At 43.5% G+C, this 17,707-nt stretch overlaps 1 protein-coding gene across 2 annotated transcripts in view; it reads left to right on the top strand.

Annotated features, from left to right (window-relative positions):
- Nid1 (nidogen 1) overlaps positions 1–17,707 on the top strand; it is a 73,404-nt gene that overhangs the window by 48,407 nt on the left and 7,290 nt on the right. For both annotated transcript variants that reach the window (XM_063276080.1, NM_001398520.1), the window contains 6 exon segments: positions 44–169; positions 2,166–2,315; positions 3,180–3,302; positions 11,403–11,630; positions 12,358–12,530; positions 14,778–14,904. In XM_063276080.1, the coding sequence (XP_063132150.1) occupies positions 44–169; positions 2,166–2,315; positions 3,180–3,302; positions 11,403–11,630; positions 12,358–12,530; positions 14,778–14,904 (927 nt within the window).

Below are 17,707 nucleotides of genomic sequence, written 5' to 3' on the forward strand. Positions count from 1 at the left end.
GGTTTAAAAATCTGGCTTTTTTTTAAATCAACAATTGCTACAGATATTGATGAATGTTCAGAGCAGCCTTCCCGGTGTGGGAACCATGCAATCTGCAACAACCACCCAGGGACCTTCCGCTGTGAGTGCATGGAGGGCTACCACTTCTCAGACAGGGGAATATGTGTGGGTAAGTTCTGCAAGAAATTGTCCTGGGGAAACTAGCTCTGTGGGAAAGGCCCAGTTACAGGTTTTGATTGATCCTGATGGGGAAGCAGACACCAGTTTCATCGGTCAGAGAGGGGCTGGTTACAAGGGGGATGAGAAGAAGCTCTGCCCTCTACTTCCTTAGATGGTTACAGCTGCCAATAGCAGCAGTGTTCTTATAATATATACACTACCACATGCTAGCGATGCATCATCTGCCCACTGTAAGCTTTCTGTGGCACTTGCTTCTTATATATTTGCTTGGCTGTCTCTAAGCACCTTTATGCTTTTAGCTGCCTTAGACTGAATCCTACCTCAGTTACATCAGAAAGGAAATCCTACTTGGCAGCATTCCATTTATAGTCTTAATTTAACAAACCACAGCCGAAGCAAAGCTTTTAAGACTTACTAAAGTACATTGGTTTTATTAACTCATTAGGCCACTTATGTTCTTGATTGACCTTGATAAGGAAGATACTAGGCCAGTTATGAAGAACAAAGTTTTTGAAATGTCATCCACCCACCCCACCCTGCCCACTTAACATTGGTATATTATTTCCATGGCATTTTTTATTTTTGAGACAGTGTCTCACGGATCATAGGCCGGCCTCAAACTCACTGTGTAGTCAAGAGTGATCTTGAACTTAACTCCCCACCTCTACCCAGAACACCAGAATCACAGGCGTGCACCACCATGCCCAGTTTATTCAGTACTGAGGATGGAACCCATAGCCATGGTCAGCAGGCACTCTCTCCACTCTATAGCCCCAGCCCAAGTTCCAAGAACTGAAGCCCAAAGATTCTTGGAGATTCCCGGATCTACAGGCTAACATACTGAATGGGGCATGCATGCCTGCATGAGTCAAAACAGAAAGTAACTGTGCCAGTCATTGTCCTATCCTTGTGTGTTCCCTGGCTGTTTACTGTGTAGTACACATGTGTCCCCTTTGCTCTATGACAGAGCTTGGATAAGGAGCTAAGCCCTGGATGAGGTGGAGTCTGTAGGGAGGAAGGGAACAGACAGTTCTCATGATTTGAATGGGACCCAAACATCTGTGCACCCAAGAGGCCAGCCTTTTTGTTGCACAGAGCTGAGATTTTACTTTGCTCTGTTGAAACTATTTTTTTTCCATCCTAGCAGAGAACATCAGTTTTCTTGGCCTGACTTTTCCCTATGGGTTTTGCTCTGGGGGAGGTTCTAAAATTTGGTTTTAAGGCAATACCATTGTCATCCCTCATTGGCTCAGTATGGGTGGTGGACTGTGAAGAGTTAGAGCTCATGGGGGCAGTTTGGCCTGGGTCTGCCCATTCCCTAAGGCCATACTCACTAGAGAGCAGGGGTGGGGGTGGAGTGGGGGTGAGGGGAGCAGAGTGCCACTGGGGCTGTGTCAATGTCTTCTCCCAGACATCAGTTCTCAGCAAGAAACTTAACCTCCCAGGCCTTAACTCTCCATCTTCAAAATGAGGCGATTGGACATGATCATTTCTTGGAGCCCTTGAAAGCACTTCAAGGAACTGTCTAGGAGGGCACAGCCAATCCTTGTCCTCCTCCCTGGCCCCCAGTCTTCCATTTGTCTATAGATAGAATTCTGCATAAGTTGTTTGAATAATGGATTCCATTGCTCAAAAACAAGTCAGGCCTGAAACCTCAGGCCTGTCATTTCAGCTACTTAGGAGGCAGAGGTGGGGTTGGTGATCAAAGTCCAAGATTTCTTTGGCCTACAGAATAAATTCTAGGCTAGCCTGGGTTAGAGATGCAGCTCATTAGCAGAATATTTCAGGAGCATGAAACCCTAGGTTCAGTGGTTTGGAGGGTGACTACATGAAATGATATAGTCTGGACCCAGGCAGCATCTAGACCTAGCCTTCTTCTCACAGCACCACTGAGCCAAATCACTGGTGTGTAGAGAGCTTGGAAGGATACCTGCCTGCTCTGAGACTTTCTTTCAAAAACAAGCATTCATTTTTTTGTTCTTAAGCTGCTGTGGACCAACGTCCCATCAACTACTGTGAAACTGGTCTCCACAACTGTGATATCCCTCAGCGAGCCCAGTGCATCTATATGGGTGGCTCCTCCTACACCTGTTCCTGTCTGCCTGGCTTCTCTGGGGATGGCAGAGCCTGCCAAGGTATGTGGTGGCTCCAAATTTCCCTGTATACCCTGAAACGGTGGCTTGAGTAGTACTTACTGCATGCTAGTTGCTAACACACCCTGTACATAAGGAACTTATTCCTTTTGTTCCATTGGACAAGGGAGTGGCCTTTTCTTGCTAGTAACTGGAACTGTGCATTTTCTTGGATAATTGTCCTCATTTGGGACCTGCTTAGCTTCCCCTGACTCCAATTTAGGTAGCTAGCTGCTCTTTCCTGGGAACTGAGGCTGGCTTGTTTTTGAAAACACAAACAGCCCTTGCTTGCAAAGAGCTTAGCATCCATCTTTGTATGCAATAGGTTTGCTCTTACCTGTGCAAAAAGCAAAATTCCTAACTTGAAGTCAGAGAAGAAATGACATTGTGGAATTTTTCCAGGCTTGGGATAAGCTTATAGTTAGCCAGCAGGGGACTTGTAATGTAATTAACACTGTAACTTAAGGCTCTTGGTTTGTAAAATTATACAGCATTATAATGAACTTAAGCTCAGCAAAGATTTCAGAGATACTGTCTCTCTGTTTTGACTGTATAATTTTTCTCTGTAAACACTCAGGAGCTCTAGGAGCTCCTTATTACAATAACGAGGGAACATCTGACAGTGTAAATTTTCCCTCTTGTAAGTTCAATGTTTCTTGAAAACATTACTGTCATGTGAAACCTGTTTGTAAATATATTAGATAGAAGTTGGGGTATGAGTGTCTTAAAAAATTAACATTTAGTGATTTAAAGTCCTGGTCTCGAGAAGCAGATTCACATAGATTTGAGTGTGTGGATTAAATTATTGTAACAATCACAAATTCTGGAAGCAATCACATGGTCTCTGGGCCTGTGGCTGTTTTGCAGATGTGGATGAATGCCAGCACAGCCGATGTCACCCTGATGCCTTCTGCTACAACACACCAGGCTCCTTCAGATGTCAGTGCAAACCTGGCTATCAGGGGGATGGCTTCCGATGTGTGCCTGGAGGTAAGATGAGGGTGTTAGGAGCTGATGGCCTATTGATGCATTCATAAGATTTGATGGCCTGGGGAGAAGGGGATGTGAGGAAGTGGTCTATGGAAAGTTCTCAGAGTTCTGTAAGTTGGAAATTAGACCACAGGCTTTAGTGCAGAAGCACATAGGACACACCTTTAGGGGATATTTCAAAGGACCCCAAGTCATGCTGGAATTTTAGATTGTATTGTTCCTAGGTACTAGAGTTGGCAGCACAGGATAAAAACTGGGCATTGAGCCAAGAGACCAAGAGAATATATGTGTCTATATGTACACACACACACACACCTCTGAATTGAATTGAATCTTATCATTTTGAAGAATGTCAAACCCTAGCATCTGTCTTCAGGAAGCAGGGAACCCAAGAAAGCCAATAACCTTTTGGTTCATGTGTGAAGGCCATAGAACCAAGAAAGTTCATGGTAGAATTCCAGTCCAGAAGCTAGTAGCCTTGTGACCCAGAAAAGGTTTATGTTTTGTTTGATCAAAACCACAGGAGACAAATGATTTCTGGTTTGAAGGTTATCAGACATAAACAATCTCTCTCTGTCTCTCTCTGTCTCTGTCTCTGTCTCTGTCTCTGTCTCTCTCTCTCTCTCTCTCTCTCTCTCTCTCTCTCTGTCCGTCTGTCTGTCTCTCTCCCTTGATAGAGTCTTACCATGTATCCCTGGTTGTCCTGGAGCTCCCTATGTAAACTAGGCTGGCCTTGAACTCACAGAGATCCTCCTAACTCTGCTTTTCAGAATGCTGGGATTAAAGTTGTGAGCCACAATGTTGGATAAGAGTTCTCTTTATTCAGAAGAAGAACAGATTTTTCTGTGTTGTGTTTATGTCTTTACATGACTGGACGAGGTCAGGAAGATCAGTGTACACAGAATGTCAACCTAAACAATACTATCCAGAAACACTGAGGATGATGTGACCAAATGTCTGGGCATCCTGTGGTCCAGCCACATTGACATAAAATTAGTAGAAGCCTGGGAGTGTTAGGGAATGGAATGTGTGATGGGGAAATGGGATGAAGGGCCCAAGATGGGGGAAGGTTTAACTAAAGCATGGAATATTCTACATCAGCTGTTACCTGGCCTGAATATGCAGCTTTGGGAGTTGCTGTTCCTTGGCTTGTAGGCACCCAGAAGCCTCAAGCCAGGCTGGGTTTGAGACTAAGAATTGGTAAGACTCTCAGGAAACGCTGTTGAACAAATGATCATAGTTGGCTGCTAGCTATACAGAACCTACTAGGAATGCCCAGTGTCTGTGTTTGGCAATTTTCAGTCAAGGGAACAAAATCCCCAAGACATCAACTTGAAGAAGGGAAATTTCGTTTTTGGTTCCTGATGTCATATCATTGTTGATGTTGCTTCCTTGGGCTGGGGTAAGGCAGATTCTCATGATGGGGAGCATGGAGCAAAGCTAAGTATCTCACTGGCAACCAAGGAGCAGGAAGAGAGTGAGGTAAGATGGATGGCTCAGTAAGTAGAGTGCTTGCTGCCCCAAGTCTGACAACCTAAGTTTGATCCCTAGAAGACATGGTGGGAAGAGAGACTCTTACAAATTGTTCTTTGTCCTCCGCACGTGCTCTTTCACATGGGCTTGAACACACACATGTGCATGAACACACATATGTGCGTGTATGCATGTACACATACACACACACACACACACACACACACACACACACACACACACTGTTTTAAAAAATGAAAAAAAATTGCTGCCAAAGGAGAAGAGGGCCACCTTCTGTTTCTGAAATTACGGGTTGTGGTTATATCTCTGCCCATGCATTTTGATGTGAAGAACACATAAAGAAGCAGTTCTGGCCACTTGAGTTGAATGAGGCATTCCAGCTGCTGTTAAAACAGCCAGCATTCATCATTTCTGTGGGCTGGTTTCATATCTCCAGTTCAAAGAGAAACAGATGTCTAAGTTTTTGTTTTGATTTTTTTAAAAGTCTGACTCCTTGCCCTCTCTTTAAGGTTTTGTTTACTAAACAGAAACAGATCTAGACCTGTAGTCTGGGATGTGGCGATGGGACACTGATAATGTCAGTAAGAGCCATCTGCTGAGACAGTTTTATTTATTTAATGTTGTTCTCAGAAGAAATCCAACATCTGGTTATATATCCAAGAGGACATACCCTAGAAATGCACAAGAATGTTTATGTATCATTTATAATCAGAAAACAATCTAAATATCTAGCAACAAGAAGATTGGAAGATTAATTTTAGTTTAAATGAAAAAACAGGCAGCAAGAGAAACAGACTGGAGCAATAGATAAACCTCAAAAGGTAGTGTTAAATTATAAAAGGCTTTATACACACACACACACACACACACACACACACACACACACACACACACACTGAATAAGTGTGTTTTGTTTATTTGTTTTGTTTTGGTGTAAAAGGGGATATAGCCTAGTGGTAGAGTACTTGCCTAGCACATGTGACGTTCCTGCCTCCATACCTAACAGAGATGAAGAAGAGGGGGGAGGGGGAGGAGGACTCATTGCAGGGAGGAAACTTTAGGTGGTCGGGCTGGAGGCCATGGGTTATTGAAGGGAACGCTGGAACACTAGCCGCTTCTTCTTGCTTTTTGGCCACCATGACGAGACTCATTTTCCTTTATGAATTCCCTGCCATGAAGCTGTGCATCACCACAGACTCAAAGACAAACAGTAAGCCCCCTTTTTGTTCCTATAACAACCACTTCTGCCCCTGAACTCCCTGAGAAATGATTCTCATCTGCCCCCCCCCACCCCCAGCCATATGCTTCAAGGCCTTTCATGGTACTCGGCTCATGGCAGTTTCCAGTGAGTGTTTATAATACAAATAAAGCAGATAAGTGGTCTGAGGCTCCCCCAGGGTTTTGGTCTGGGAAAAAGTTATAGTGTCATTTCCCACAGTTGCAGCAGCAGCACAGAGACTAGAGGCTATTTGCTTTTTCTGGTGTTTAATGCCTTTTTTCTATTTCCCCCTCATTGTCTGCCCTTTCCTTGTTGCTGTTCACTGCCTCTTCCTGAGCTTCCCTCCCATCTGGCATCCTCAAGTTCATGTTGGGCATGGGCTTGACACATTCCCAAGTAGATGTCTAATGTTTTTATTGTAACTGATGTTCTTAGGAACTAGCTAGGGACTCCAGGGTAAGGACCAGGTTGGAGACATTATATTCTATCTTTTAAAATTCTCATTCTGGGAAGCATAACCATGCTGGGCAGATGTATCTGTTTAGCAGCTAGTGATGTCCCACAGCCAAGAAAGAGTGGGCACGATTCATGGGACCCACCTAGTTCTATTCACAGATATGTGTCATGGTTGTGTTAGAGTCTATGTAGTCAATGGGAGCAGCTGGTCCCTACAAAGAACTCAGACTGTATAGGAAACAAGGGAATAAATGGCACCTCTGCACATAATTTCCTTCTGTGTAGTCACAGGACTTCCTATTGCTGGCTATCCTCTGACAGAGAGACTTGGCACTTCTTAGCTATTCCCTCTCTTCTACTCCAGGGCTGCATTGGCCATTCATTTGACAGCATCACAAATGTGACCAAGAAAACAAGTAGAATACAAATCCAGGGAACACAAATGGGCTGCCTCTTCTCTCGCCTCATTTCCTCTCTTTCTCTTTGCTGCCATCTCAAGAAAAGCCACCCCAGACTTCCTGCCTGCTCTCAGACATATCAAGGGACTATGCGTTCCTTCTCACAGCTGAGCCAGACAGAAGAAATAGCTTGTCTGATAAGCATTTTACCAAACTAGAAATAAACTCAGAAAAAGTGTCTTCTTGACTCTATTGTCCCCATCCTATCTGTCAGGCCCTTAATGTAAAATTCCCTGGGGTATTAATCCTCGTACCCTTGGCCACTTCTGCTGCCTGTTTGCCAGACCAAGGATTCATTCCTGGAAGTCTATGAGAACACAGTGTGTTTTACAAATATTCTGTTCTTCAAGTTCTATTTCCTGACTCAGAATTGAGGTTTCCTTTCCTTACACATTCAAGATAACTCTAAAAGTTTCACAGTCTATTCCAGGTGATTTGAACTTTTGAATATCCAACAGGATATCAACATAAAAGCCTGTCTGCTACATAAAATGAAATAGCCCTCACTCTCTTAAATGCTCTGCTTGGGGCCATAGCTCAGTTGGTAAAATGCACAAAAAAGAAGACTTCAGTCTCTAGAACTTGCATTTAGAAACTGGACACACTCATGCTTGGAATTGTAGTGCTGAGGAAGCAGAGACAGGTGGACCATAATCAGTAAGCCTCATGTCAAGTCATTTGCCACAATGGCCTCTACACCACACACACACACACACACACACACACACACACACACACACACACACACACACACACACAAACACGCGCGCACACTCCCATGCAGACATATACATAGAAGTTTCTGCTTGGTTGGAGACACCTAGAACATCAATCCACTGTAGCTGGAAAAGTAGTTAAGGACAGAAATATTGAGAGGAGAACTTCTGGGGACTTTCAGACCATTTCACTGTGTGTTAAGAAAGTATGAATATGATTGTGCTTGTTACTTTTTATATTGATTTGACAATATGCTCAAGAAAACCAACTTGAGAAAGGGTTTATCTTGGCTCATAGCTTGAAGGGATGTAGGCCATCATAGTGGAAAGGCATGGCAATGGAGTAGAAAGCAGCTGATTACTCTTGGTCTGCAGTCAAGAAGCAGAGGAGATAAATGCATGTACTCAGGTCTCCAAGAGCCTACCTCATGGTGCCGCTTACATTCAGGGTAGGCTTAATCTCCTCAGTTAATTCTTTCTGGAAACACCTTCTCTGGCACTCCCATAGCTGGGTCTCCTTGGTAATTCCAAATCTAGTCACACTGACAATGAAGATTAACTCTCACGATCATTATTTTACCGTGTTCACTGTGTGGAAGCCAGTCTGACTGCTGGGAAGGTGGATGCAGAAACTCAATGCCAAAAGGAGCAGGGGCTGGATCAGGAATCCATAGACTTCAGTTGTATTTGCAATGAATTCCCTTTGGGTTTTAGTTTTCTCCTTTGGTATTAAAACAAAATTCCTATCATAATGGGCATTAGATGGAAACTGGAGCGATGAGTCAAGAGTTAGGAGCACTTCCTTTTTTTACAGAGGACCTGAATTCTGTTCCAGCACCACGTGTCAATCATGGCTCATGACCACCTGCAACTCCAGATCCAAGGGATAGGATACCCTCTTTTTACCTCAGGGGGCTCCAGTACATATGCTATGCCCTCACATAGACATTCATATATACATATAATTGGGCATTAGGAGATATATATGGAACTTCTAAAACTTTGAACAAATCTAAGGTTTTGAGAAAATAAGCAAGTTTTATATCCGATAGAATACAAAGCTCAACATTTTGATCCTAACCAGATGGCTCATTCATATTTTTTCTTGGATCTTCCTACATCAAGTATATTACTCTTTTTTTTACATGATCCTCAGAGACAACAGAAAAGTGCACACAGCCCTTTTCTTGCCAGGCTCAATAAACACTTTTTTTTTTTCGGCATATTAACTGTTTCTAATCAAGGGAGCAGTTGTGTTAGGCCAGCCAGGATGAGAACTGGCCGTATGGATGAGACACTTCAAGTATCTCAGCTGTATTTCCCTTGCAGTCCCTGTGCCTGCCTCGTGTAGGCCAGGTTCCACCCACATGTATCCTCTTGTTCCCAGTTGTAACAGAATACTGAAGGCTGGTGATTATAAACAACTGACATAGAGTTGCCTTGGGATTCTGGAAGCTGACAGGTATATATTGAAATGGTAAGGGCCTTCTTGCCACATCAAAACATGGAACCAATGGTGCCCTAGAGCCAAGACTGGTTAACTATTATCCCCACAGGCCAACTCTGGCTACTGCTTATTGTTTTGTTTTGTTTGCGTTGTGTCATGTCATCATGTCACACCCTCCCCCATCCCACCCCCGGGTTTCTCTGTGTAGCCCTAGCTGATCTGGAACTCTCTTTGTAGACCAGGCTAGTCCAGAGCTCACAGAGATCTGCCTGCCTCTCCCTCCATTATGCTGAGATTAACGGTGAGGGTACCACACCTGGCTTGTAAATAAAGTTTTATTTGCATATCAAGCATGCCTTTGCCCACTCTGAAACCTCAGAGTTAGGTAGTTGTACTAGGCAGTGTCTTACATAAAGCCAGAGAGTTGGCCAAACTCTAAGAGCTGTTTAGCCACCCTAACAGACCTGAGTGTACTCGTCTGCTCGCTTGTGTTCTCTTGCCCATTGGAGAGAGGCTCTTCTGTGTGTCTCCTTGCTTCATTTCCTCTAATTATGGTTCCCTGATGGCAGGCCTGAAGATGGTTGTGTGTGTACCCAACCCAGGTGCATTTCCTCAGTAAAGGCAGAAAAGAGCCAATCTCTATCCTGTGAGAGTCTGCCCAGGAGCCAGAGAACAAACAACTCCTTCAGGTCATGGGACCCTGGAGTCTCTGGTCTTAGGTACCTTGATTACCACCTGGAGGACCTGGGAGCTCACCTGAAACATTGAACCCAGCATGGGGGGAGGGGTTTTGAGACATTTACCTGCAGGAAATGTAGTGCTTCAACACAGTCTCTGAGGAGGATCGACTAGGCAATGGAAAAGGGGTTCTGATGGGAAGTTAAGGGGGCATCACACAAAGAACAACTCATGGAAAGGCCTGGAAGGAAGAAGTCCTAAGGCTTGGATGAATGTAGCTCTCAGTAGTAGTAGCATGGAGAATGGATGCTTCTCACTGTCTCTTTGTGATTCATGCTTCAGAGGTGACCACTCTACTGGCCCCCATGCTCTGGCTAGACTCCAGAGAATGTCAAGCCCAGCTGTAGCTCTGCACATTTAGGAGTTGTTTATTCTATGTCAAGTTTTATTTTGTTTGAGACAGATTGTTCTTGAACTTCTAATCCCCCTGCATTAGCATTCTCCCAAGTGCAGAGATTGCAGGCTTACACCATAGCCCAACTTCTTAAGCTTCTTGTATAGTGGTATTTCCTTGCTTTGGAATCTGAGCTGTACATTTTAGATGCCAGGTTTCGTGGCAAACATAGGCCTTTACTAGGGGGAAACATGCAGAAGCTAGTGAGTGTTTCATGTTCTTTGGTCTCCAGATTCTTTGACTTGGACTCGATATAGATCACATGAAGCTTGAGAGGATAAAAGAAGAATTTAAGATTAACTTAAAATGCCTTCGAACCAAGTCCAGGGCCATCTATCAGTGAAAATATGGTTGAAAAATATGTGACTTTTCTGTAAGATGTGGCATTATTCAGCTGTCGAAAGGAGGATTGATAGACATCACAGTGAGGATAAGCTTGGGAGATCTGCTAGGAGAAGGAAGTCAGATGCAGGGCCACATGTCCTATGATTTCATTGGTATGAAGTATACAAAATGGGAAAGTACACAGAAAGGATGGAGATTGGGAACTTTTAGGGTGAGGAGGAAGGAGACCTCTAGGCATGAGGTTTCCTTTTAGGATGATGTAATAGTTCAGATATAAACAGCCGTAGCTGGTTATCATTGTGAATGTGCCAAATGCCACTGAATTGCTCATTTAAAGTATTTCCTTTTATTTTATGTCTGTTTTGCTTTATTTTAAAAAAAAATTGAAAGAACTGTGTAGAAAAGAAAATTGATAGGTATAAATGGTGTTTTGATTTTTTTCAAAGACAGGATATTACTACATAGACAAGCCGAGCCTTGAAATCACAGAAATTCACCTGTTTCTGTGCATGGCATGGTGTAGCTTTTAAAAATCATAAGTCATTGTTTTTTTTTTGTTTTTTTTTTTTTTTTTGGAGACAAGGTCCTGCTAGTCCTGAACTCATGACTGAAGATGACCTTGGACTTCTGAGCCAAGCACTCATTGTGTGCTATGCAAGCATTCTTATCAACTAAGCTACATCCCGGGTCTCATAATGGTGTTTTAAATTTGAAAAGAAAAATGAATAAAAATCCAGTGATGACAGGCCACCTTTGTGGTCCAAGTTAGACAAGTGGCATTTGGGCACACCATGTTTGGCTCAACTGATGCTCTGCTTTCTTGTCACTGATAGAGGTGGGCAAAACCCGGTGTCAACTGGAACGAGAGCACATCCTTGGAGCAGCCGGGGCAACAGATGCACAGCGGCCCACACTGCAGGGGATGTTTGTACCCCAGTGTGATGAATATGGGCACTATACACCCACCCAGTGCCACCACAGCACTGGCTACTGCTGGTGTGTGGACCGAGATGGTCAGGAGCTAGAGGATACCCGTACTCCACCAGGGATGAGGCCCCCATGTAAGTAGACAGCTGTCATATAGACTCGGACTAGAATGCTCTGTGCTAGTGGATGTATTGCCTGGTTTCCCTGTTTACATGCTCCCAACCCTCCCTCTGTCATCTTTTCCCTAGATGGGCATGTTTTGCTTATGAGGTCAGAGGATGCCCCATCTCATAGCAATGGACAAATGCCCTCATTGATAGCTTTCTCCATTCAGTGTTAAAGATAATGTCGCTCCGTGAAGACAGAGGTGTTGGCGCTATTGCTCCCAGCACTGCTTTGGCTCTCATACAAGACCAACATCCAGTCAGAACATAAATAACCAAGTCATTGTATAAGTTAGAGCAAAGCTACCTCTTTACCCAACTGGACCTTTATACTAAACTTATGTTCTTCTCCATCTTCTTCATAAATTCTCTTATGTTCTGCCGTGTCTTCTTCATAAATGCCTTTGACGGCTGAAGGCATTCTGTCTCTGGAGTTTCAGACAGAAAATGGGTATTGTGTGGTTGGCCGTGCTGTTTGAATACAATAAATGTGACAAGACCTAGGATATGGGTGATATGTAGATGGGTGAATGAGCACATATGCATATCTTCCTATGTACATATAAATGCACATGTATGTGTACCTGTGTGCTCACACATGAATGCATGGATGTGTCTGCATGCTTGAGCCTTAGATTGCACCTGTGCATTTCTGATATTCACAACCCTCATTCATTGACCATCTCTTGCCCTCTAGGTCTCAGTACAGTGGCGCCTCCTATTCACCAGGGACCAGTAGTACCCACAGCTGTCATCCCCTTACCTCCAGGGACACACTTACTCTTTGCTCAGACTGGGAAGATTGAGCGCCTGCCCCTGGAAAGAAACACCATGAAGAAGACAGAAGCCAAGGCCTTTCTCCATATCCCTGTGAGTATCAGCTGAATAGCCTTGGTGATAGTCCCAGCTCTAGGGGCCTGACTACCAAGATAGTTAATGGCTATACATAATATACTATGATAGAATATCAAGATAATTAATGTAATACAACATAATATAATTTAATGCTAATGTGGTTAATAAACTCTAACCCTATATATAATATAAAATATAATGTAGCATACCAAGATAGTATATTGTAAGACAATATAATGTCAAAATAGTTCATAGCTAAATATACTATAGTATATAATGTATGATATCAATATAGTATGACACACACACTATAATGCCAACATAGTAAATAGCTATGTATAATATACCAAGCTAGTAGTATACTATGCACATGCATGTGTATCTGTGTATATTTGTACATATTACAAATATAACTATATTTGTAATCCTATGTAATATAGTATCCATTTGTAAATATGCCATTATGTCTTGATCATAGTAGATCTCAAAGTCATGGAGATTTGAGTTCCTTTCTTAGACTGTTTTGATTATTTTAGATATTTATTTTATTTTATTTTTTAGGCAGTCTCATTCTATAGATCAGGCTTGACTTGAACATGTTACTGTAGTCAAAGCCAGCTTTGAACTCTTGGCCTCTACCTCCTGGGTTCTGAGATTACAGACATGAGCAGCCATACTGCTGTTGTTGTTATTCACATGATCATGTAATGTGTTAAAATAAACTGCTTGTTCCATTAAAACAACAACAACAACAACAACAACAACAACAACAACAACAACACAGCAGCAGCAGCAGCAGCAACAACAACAAAAATCCAGCCAGCTAGGAGTGGTGGCTCACACCTTTAATCCCAGCACTCAGGAAGCAGATCTCTGTGAATTCTAGACCAGCCTGGTCTCCATAGGGAGTTCTAGGCCAGCAAGTGTTACATGTAAGACCAAACAACAATCAAATAAAAGCAGAACCAAACAACCAGGTAACTTTAACAAAGGAGACAGTGGGTCACTGTCTTAGTTAGGGTTTTATTGCTATGAACAGACACCATGGCCAAGGCAAGTCTTATAAGGACAACATTTAAATGGGGCTGGCTTATAGGATCAGAGGTTCAGTCCATTGTCATCAAGGCAGAAGAAGCATGGCAGCATCCAGGCAGGCATGCTGAGAGTTCTACATCTACATCTGAAGGCTGCTAGTGGAAGACTGACTTCCAGGTAGCTAGGGTGAAGATCTTAGGCCCACACCCACAGTGACACACCTATTCCAACAAGGCCATACCTCCAGATAGTGCCACTCCCTGGGCCAAGCATATACAAACCATTACAGCCACTGAAACCATCACTAAGGGGAACTGATATCTTAGCAGTATTAAACTGCAGAACCCATTAACCTGATTTACCTCTTTCTAATTATGCAGGCCATCTTTAATTTCACTCTTTAATGCTTCGCTGTACGCATTGTAGGATCTTGTGCATTTGAAATGTTCATGTTGGGGGCTGGAAAGACAGCTCAGAGGTTAGAAGCACTTGCTGCTTTCACAGAGGACCCATTTGATTTTCATCACCCAAATACTGTCAGCTCACAGACACCTGTGACCCTAGTTCCAGGGATCCAACACTCTCTTCTGGCCTCCAAGGGCACAAAAACAGACACATAAGGATACACACATATACAGAAATATAAAAAATGAAAATCAAGCCGGAGACAAATATACATACACCCATAACACACACACACACACACACACACACACACACACTCTCTCTCTCTCTCTCTCTCTCTCTCTCTCTCTCTCTCTCTCTCTCTCTCATATGTGTAAGTGCAAACACAGGATTTTTTTTTTTTTTGGTTCTTTTTTTCGGAGCTGGGGACCGAACCCAGGGCCTTGCGCTTCCTAGGTAAGCGCTCTACCACTGAGCTAAATCCCCAGCCCCGCAAACACAGGATTTTAGAAAGGAGTTTTTTCTGAACTGTACAGTTTCTACAATTCAATTAAAAATGTGAGTGGACAAAACATTCATTTCATTTAAAATACTATCTGAGGATGTATAAGCACATGGGAAAAAAGTCAAGGCAACACTAGCTAGTGGGTGATTTTTTTTTCTGAACTATATAGTTTCTATAATTCGATAATTAAAATATAAATGGACAAAACATATTTACTTTATTTAAAATACTATCTGAGGATGTACAGGCACATGGGAGGATTCAAAGCAACGCTAGCAAGTGGGTGAACTGCTCTCAATCACTGATGTTACTTCCAGGCAAAAGTCATCATTGGTTTGGCCTTTGACTGCGTGGACAAGGTGGTTTACTGGACAGACATCAGCGAGCCTTCCATTGGGAGAGCCAGCCTACACGGTGGAGAGCCAACCACCATCATTCGACAAGGTGGGCAAGCAAACATTGCCCAGGTGTTACTTCTAGCAGCCCATGTTGCTCTTGGCAGGAAGTGAGGGGTGGGGGGAAAAGCTGCTTCGTTTGCCTCCATGCTATGTCCTTTTCCATAGGCCAGTTGTGTCATTAAACCAGGGATATTCTGGCTGAGGTTAGCTGCTTGTCTTAGGATAATTAAACTGAAACAAGGCAGAGAGAGTACATGGTCCATCTTTGTGCATCATGAAACCAAACTCAACATTTCATTTCTTCTTCTAGCTTCTAAGCCTGCAATGGCTTCTCACAGAGTGTTCTACTGTGTGTTCCAAGAGAGTTTAATCAAAGGCTGTAGATGTCTGAGCTGCAATGGCTTCTCACAGAGTGCTCCACCATGTGCTGCGTTGGAGTTTAATTAAGTTTAAAGGTGGAAGGAATGGTCCAGAAACCCACTAGCATATTAACAGATATTCACCCAGAAGTTGAAGACTATTTATTTACTTAATTTTCGAGATAGGATTTCATGTGAACCGGGCAATCCCCCAAACTCAACTTGTAGCTGAGGATGGCTTTGAACTCATGATCTTCCCACCTCTACCTCCCACGTGTCAGGATTATATGCATGCACCACCACTCAGCTTGCTTAATTAATTAGTATTTTCGGTCTAACATCCTCCCAACTGAGCTATTTTGGTTACTATACTAACGTTTGGCAGTCTTACCTAGTCTGAAGGTCCTGCTTCTCTTGCCTCTTTCTCTCTGGCCCTGGGTTACAAGTATGTATCACCACACCCAGCAATGAAAGTAGACTCTGTCCCCAAAGATATGTTGGGGTTAAAGGGTTATCATTTCAAAATATAGCACCCTGGGTGGGGGTAGTTTCTTTTTCCTACTTCGACACATCTTTCCTCTCCCTAGTTCTCACATGGAATCCAACTAGCTGGGACCAACTATCACAGAGAATTCTATTTCGCTCAACATGATAAAGTATGTGTTGTGTTGACAGAACATAACCTAAACATTTACCCTCATCTAGGTGCCTGCTTGAACAAAGAAATATGTAACTTTTTAATACCTTCATTCAATAAATAAAGACTAGCCAGGCCCACTGTTGTAGGTTTCTCATTCCAGTTATTTGAGAGGCTGAAGCAAAAGGGTTGTAAGTTCCAGGTCAGCCTGGGTAGATTGTAAGACCCTGTCTCAAAGTAAAAAATACATTATATAGTTCAGTGCTAGAGCCTTTTGTATAGCATGTGTGAGGCTCTGGGTTCAACCTCAGTTTAAAAAAATTCCATTTCACATGAAAAGGTCCCCAGTACTGAAATGGTCAAGAAACTTGAGCTTCTTCAGTCATGACTCATCGGGTTTGGGAGTGTTTTTGCTCAGAAGGTATTATTGTGCTGATGTTAGCTATATAAAGCCCCATGTCCTCTTCAAAGCATTCAACTTCCAATTTAGCACCCCTCTAATAGTTAATATGCTATAAGGATCCACCTCTTAGCCATTTTTCCTTTTCCTCATTTCCCTCTTAAAGATAACATGTCAGGAATCAAGCTGAGGCTGACTGAAACACCCCTGGCTTTGTGTTTGGCCCTTGACTCCTTTTCTGAAAGCAGTGGGCTATTTACATGGTATTGGTTAGCCTTCATGCTCTGGCTTATGAAGAAAACTTTGAAAACGCCTTTTACCATCTCTGTTGAAAACATTGTTGCTGTTATCTGATTTCAAATCCTAGTGGAAGAGGGGAATAGGTCACTGTCTGCTATTTCCTGTTGCTTTTGGCACGGGAAATCAGCCAAGGGACCTTTAAGCACAGTATGAAAGGCCAAAACTGACTGACTGTGAAAGCACACAGAATCAACCAAACATCTTGACTGAGATTGACTTCCAGAGAATTTCTTTCATAGGGTTCTTCTTGTCCTGAAACTTTCTTACTAGGTCTCATACTGAAATGCGTTTTCACACAGCAGTAAAGAAAAACCTATTCCCTTGTATGTGCGTAAGCACATTCTCTCTCTCTCTCCCCCCTCCCCCTCCCCCTCCCCTTCCCCCCTCCCCCTCCCCCTCTGTCTCTGCTGTCTCTCTCTCTCTCCCCTCCCTCTCCCTCCCCCTCCCCCTCCCCCTCTGTCTCTGCTGTCTCTCCCCCCTCCCTCTCCCTCCCCCTCCCCTTCCCCCTCCCCCTCCCCCTCTGTCTCTGCTGTCTCTCTCTCTCTCCCTCCTCTCCCTCCCCCTCCCCTCCCCCTCCCCCTCCCCCTCTGTCTCTGCTGTCTCTCCCCCTCCCTCCCCCTTCCCCTTCCCCCTCCCCCTCCCCCTCTGTCTCTGCTGTCTCTCTCTCTCTTCTGTGAGATTTTTCTAGCCCTCAGCGATTTGAGATCAGGACCAGAATTGTGTAGGTGATGGTGTGACATAAGCTCCAATAGGCTTCCTTTGGATGCTCTGTGAAGGTACTAGGCAGCTCCCATCCCTGCAGTATGCAGGAGCTGTTCAGGGGATCCCACAGGATGTGGCCATTCCAAATTTTCTCCTCATTGAGTAGCTGCTGAGGTGCCTGTGTATGTATTCTATCTGAAAGCCATAGGGAGCCCCTGGGAGACAATTTCATTGTTGGGTATGGGAAAGAGCTTAATAGTTTATACAGCTCTTCTTTGGATATGAATAATAAACCATATATATGTTTTATTTATCAGAATCACTATTCTCTGGTTGGGCACTTGTCAGAGGTGTGTGTGTGTGTGTGTGTGTGTGTGTGTTTATATGTGTGGGTTGGAGGTGCACACACATTTGAATGTCAGTATTAGGTGAATGTCACCCCCTTACTTAC

This window comes from Rattus norvegicus, chromosome 17 (assembly GCF_036323735.1).
Source record: "Rattus norvegicus strain BN/NHsdMcwi chromosome 17, GRCr8, whole genome shotgun sequence".
Classification (NCBI taxonomy): Eukaryota; Metazoa; Chordata; class Mammalia; order Rodentia; family Muridae; genus Rattus; species Rattus norvegicus.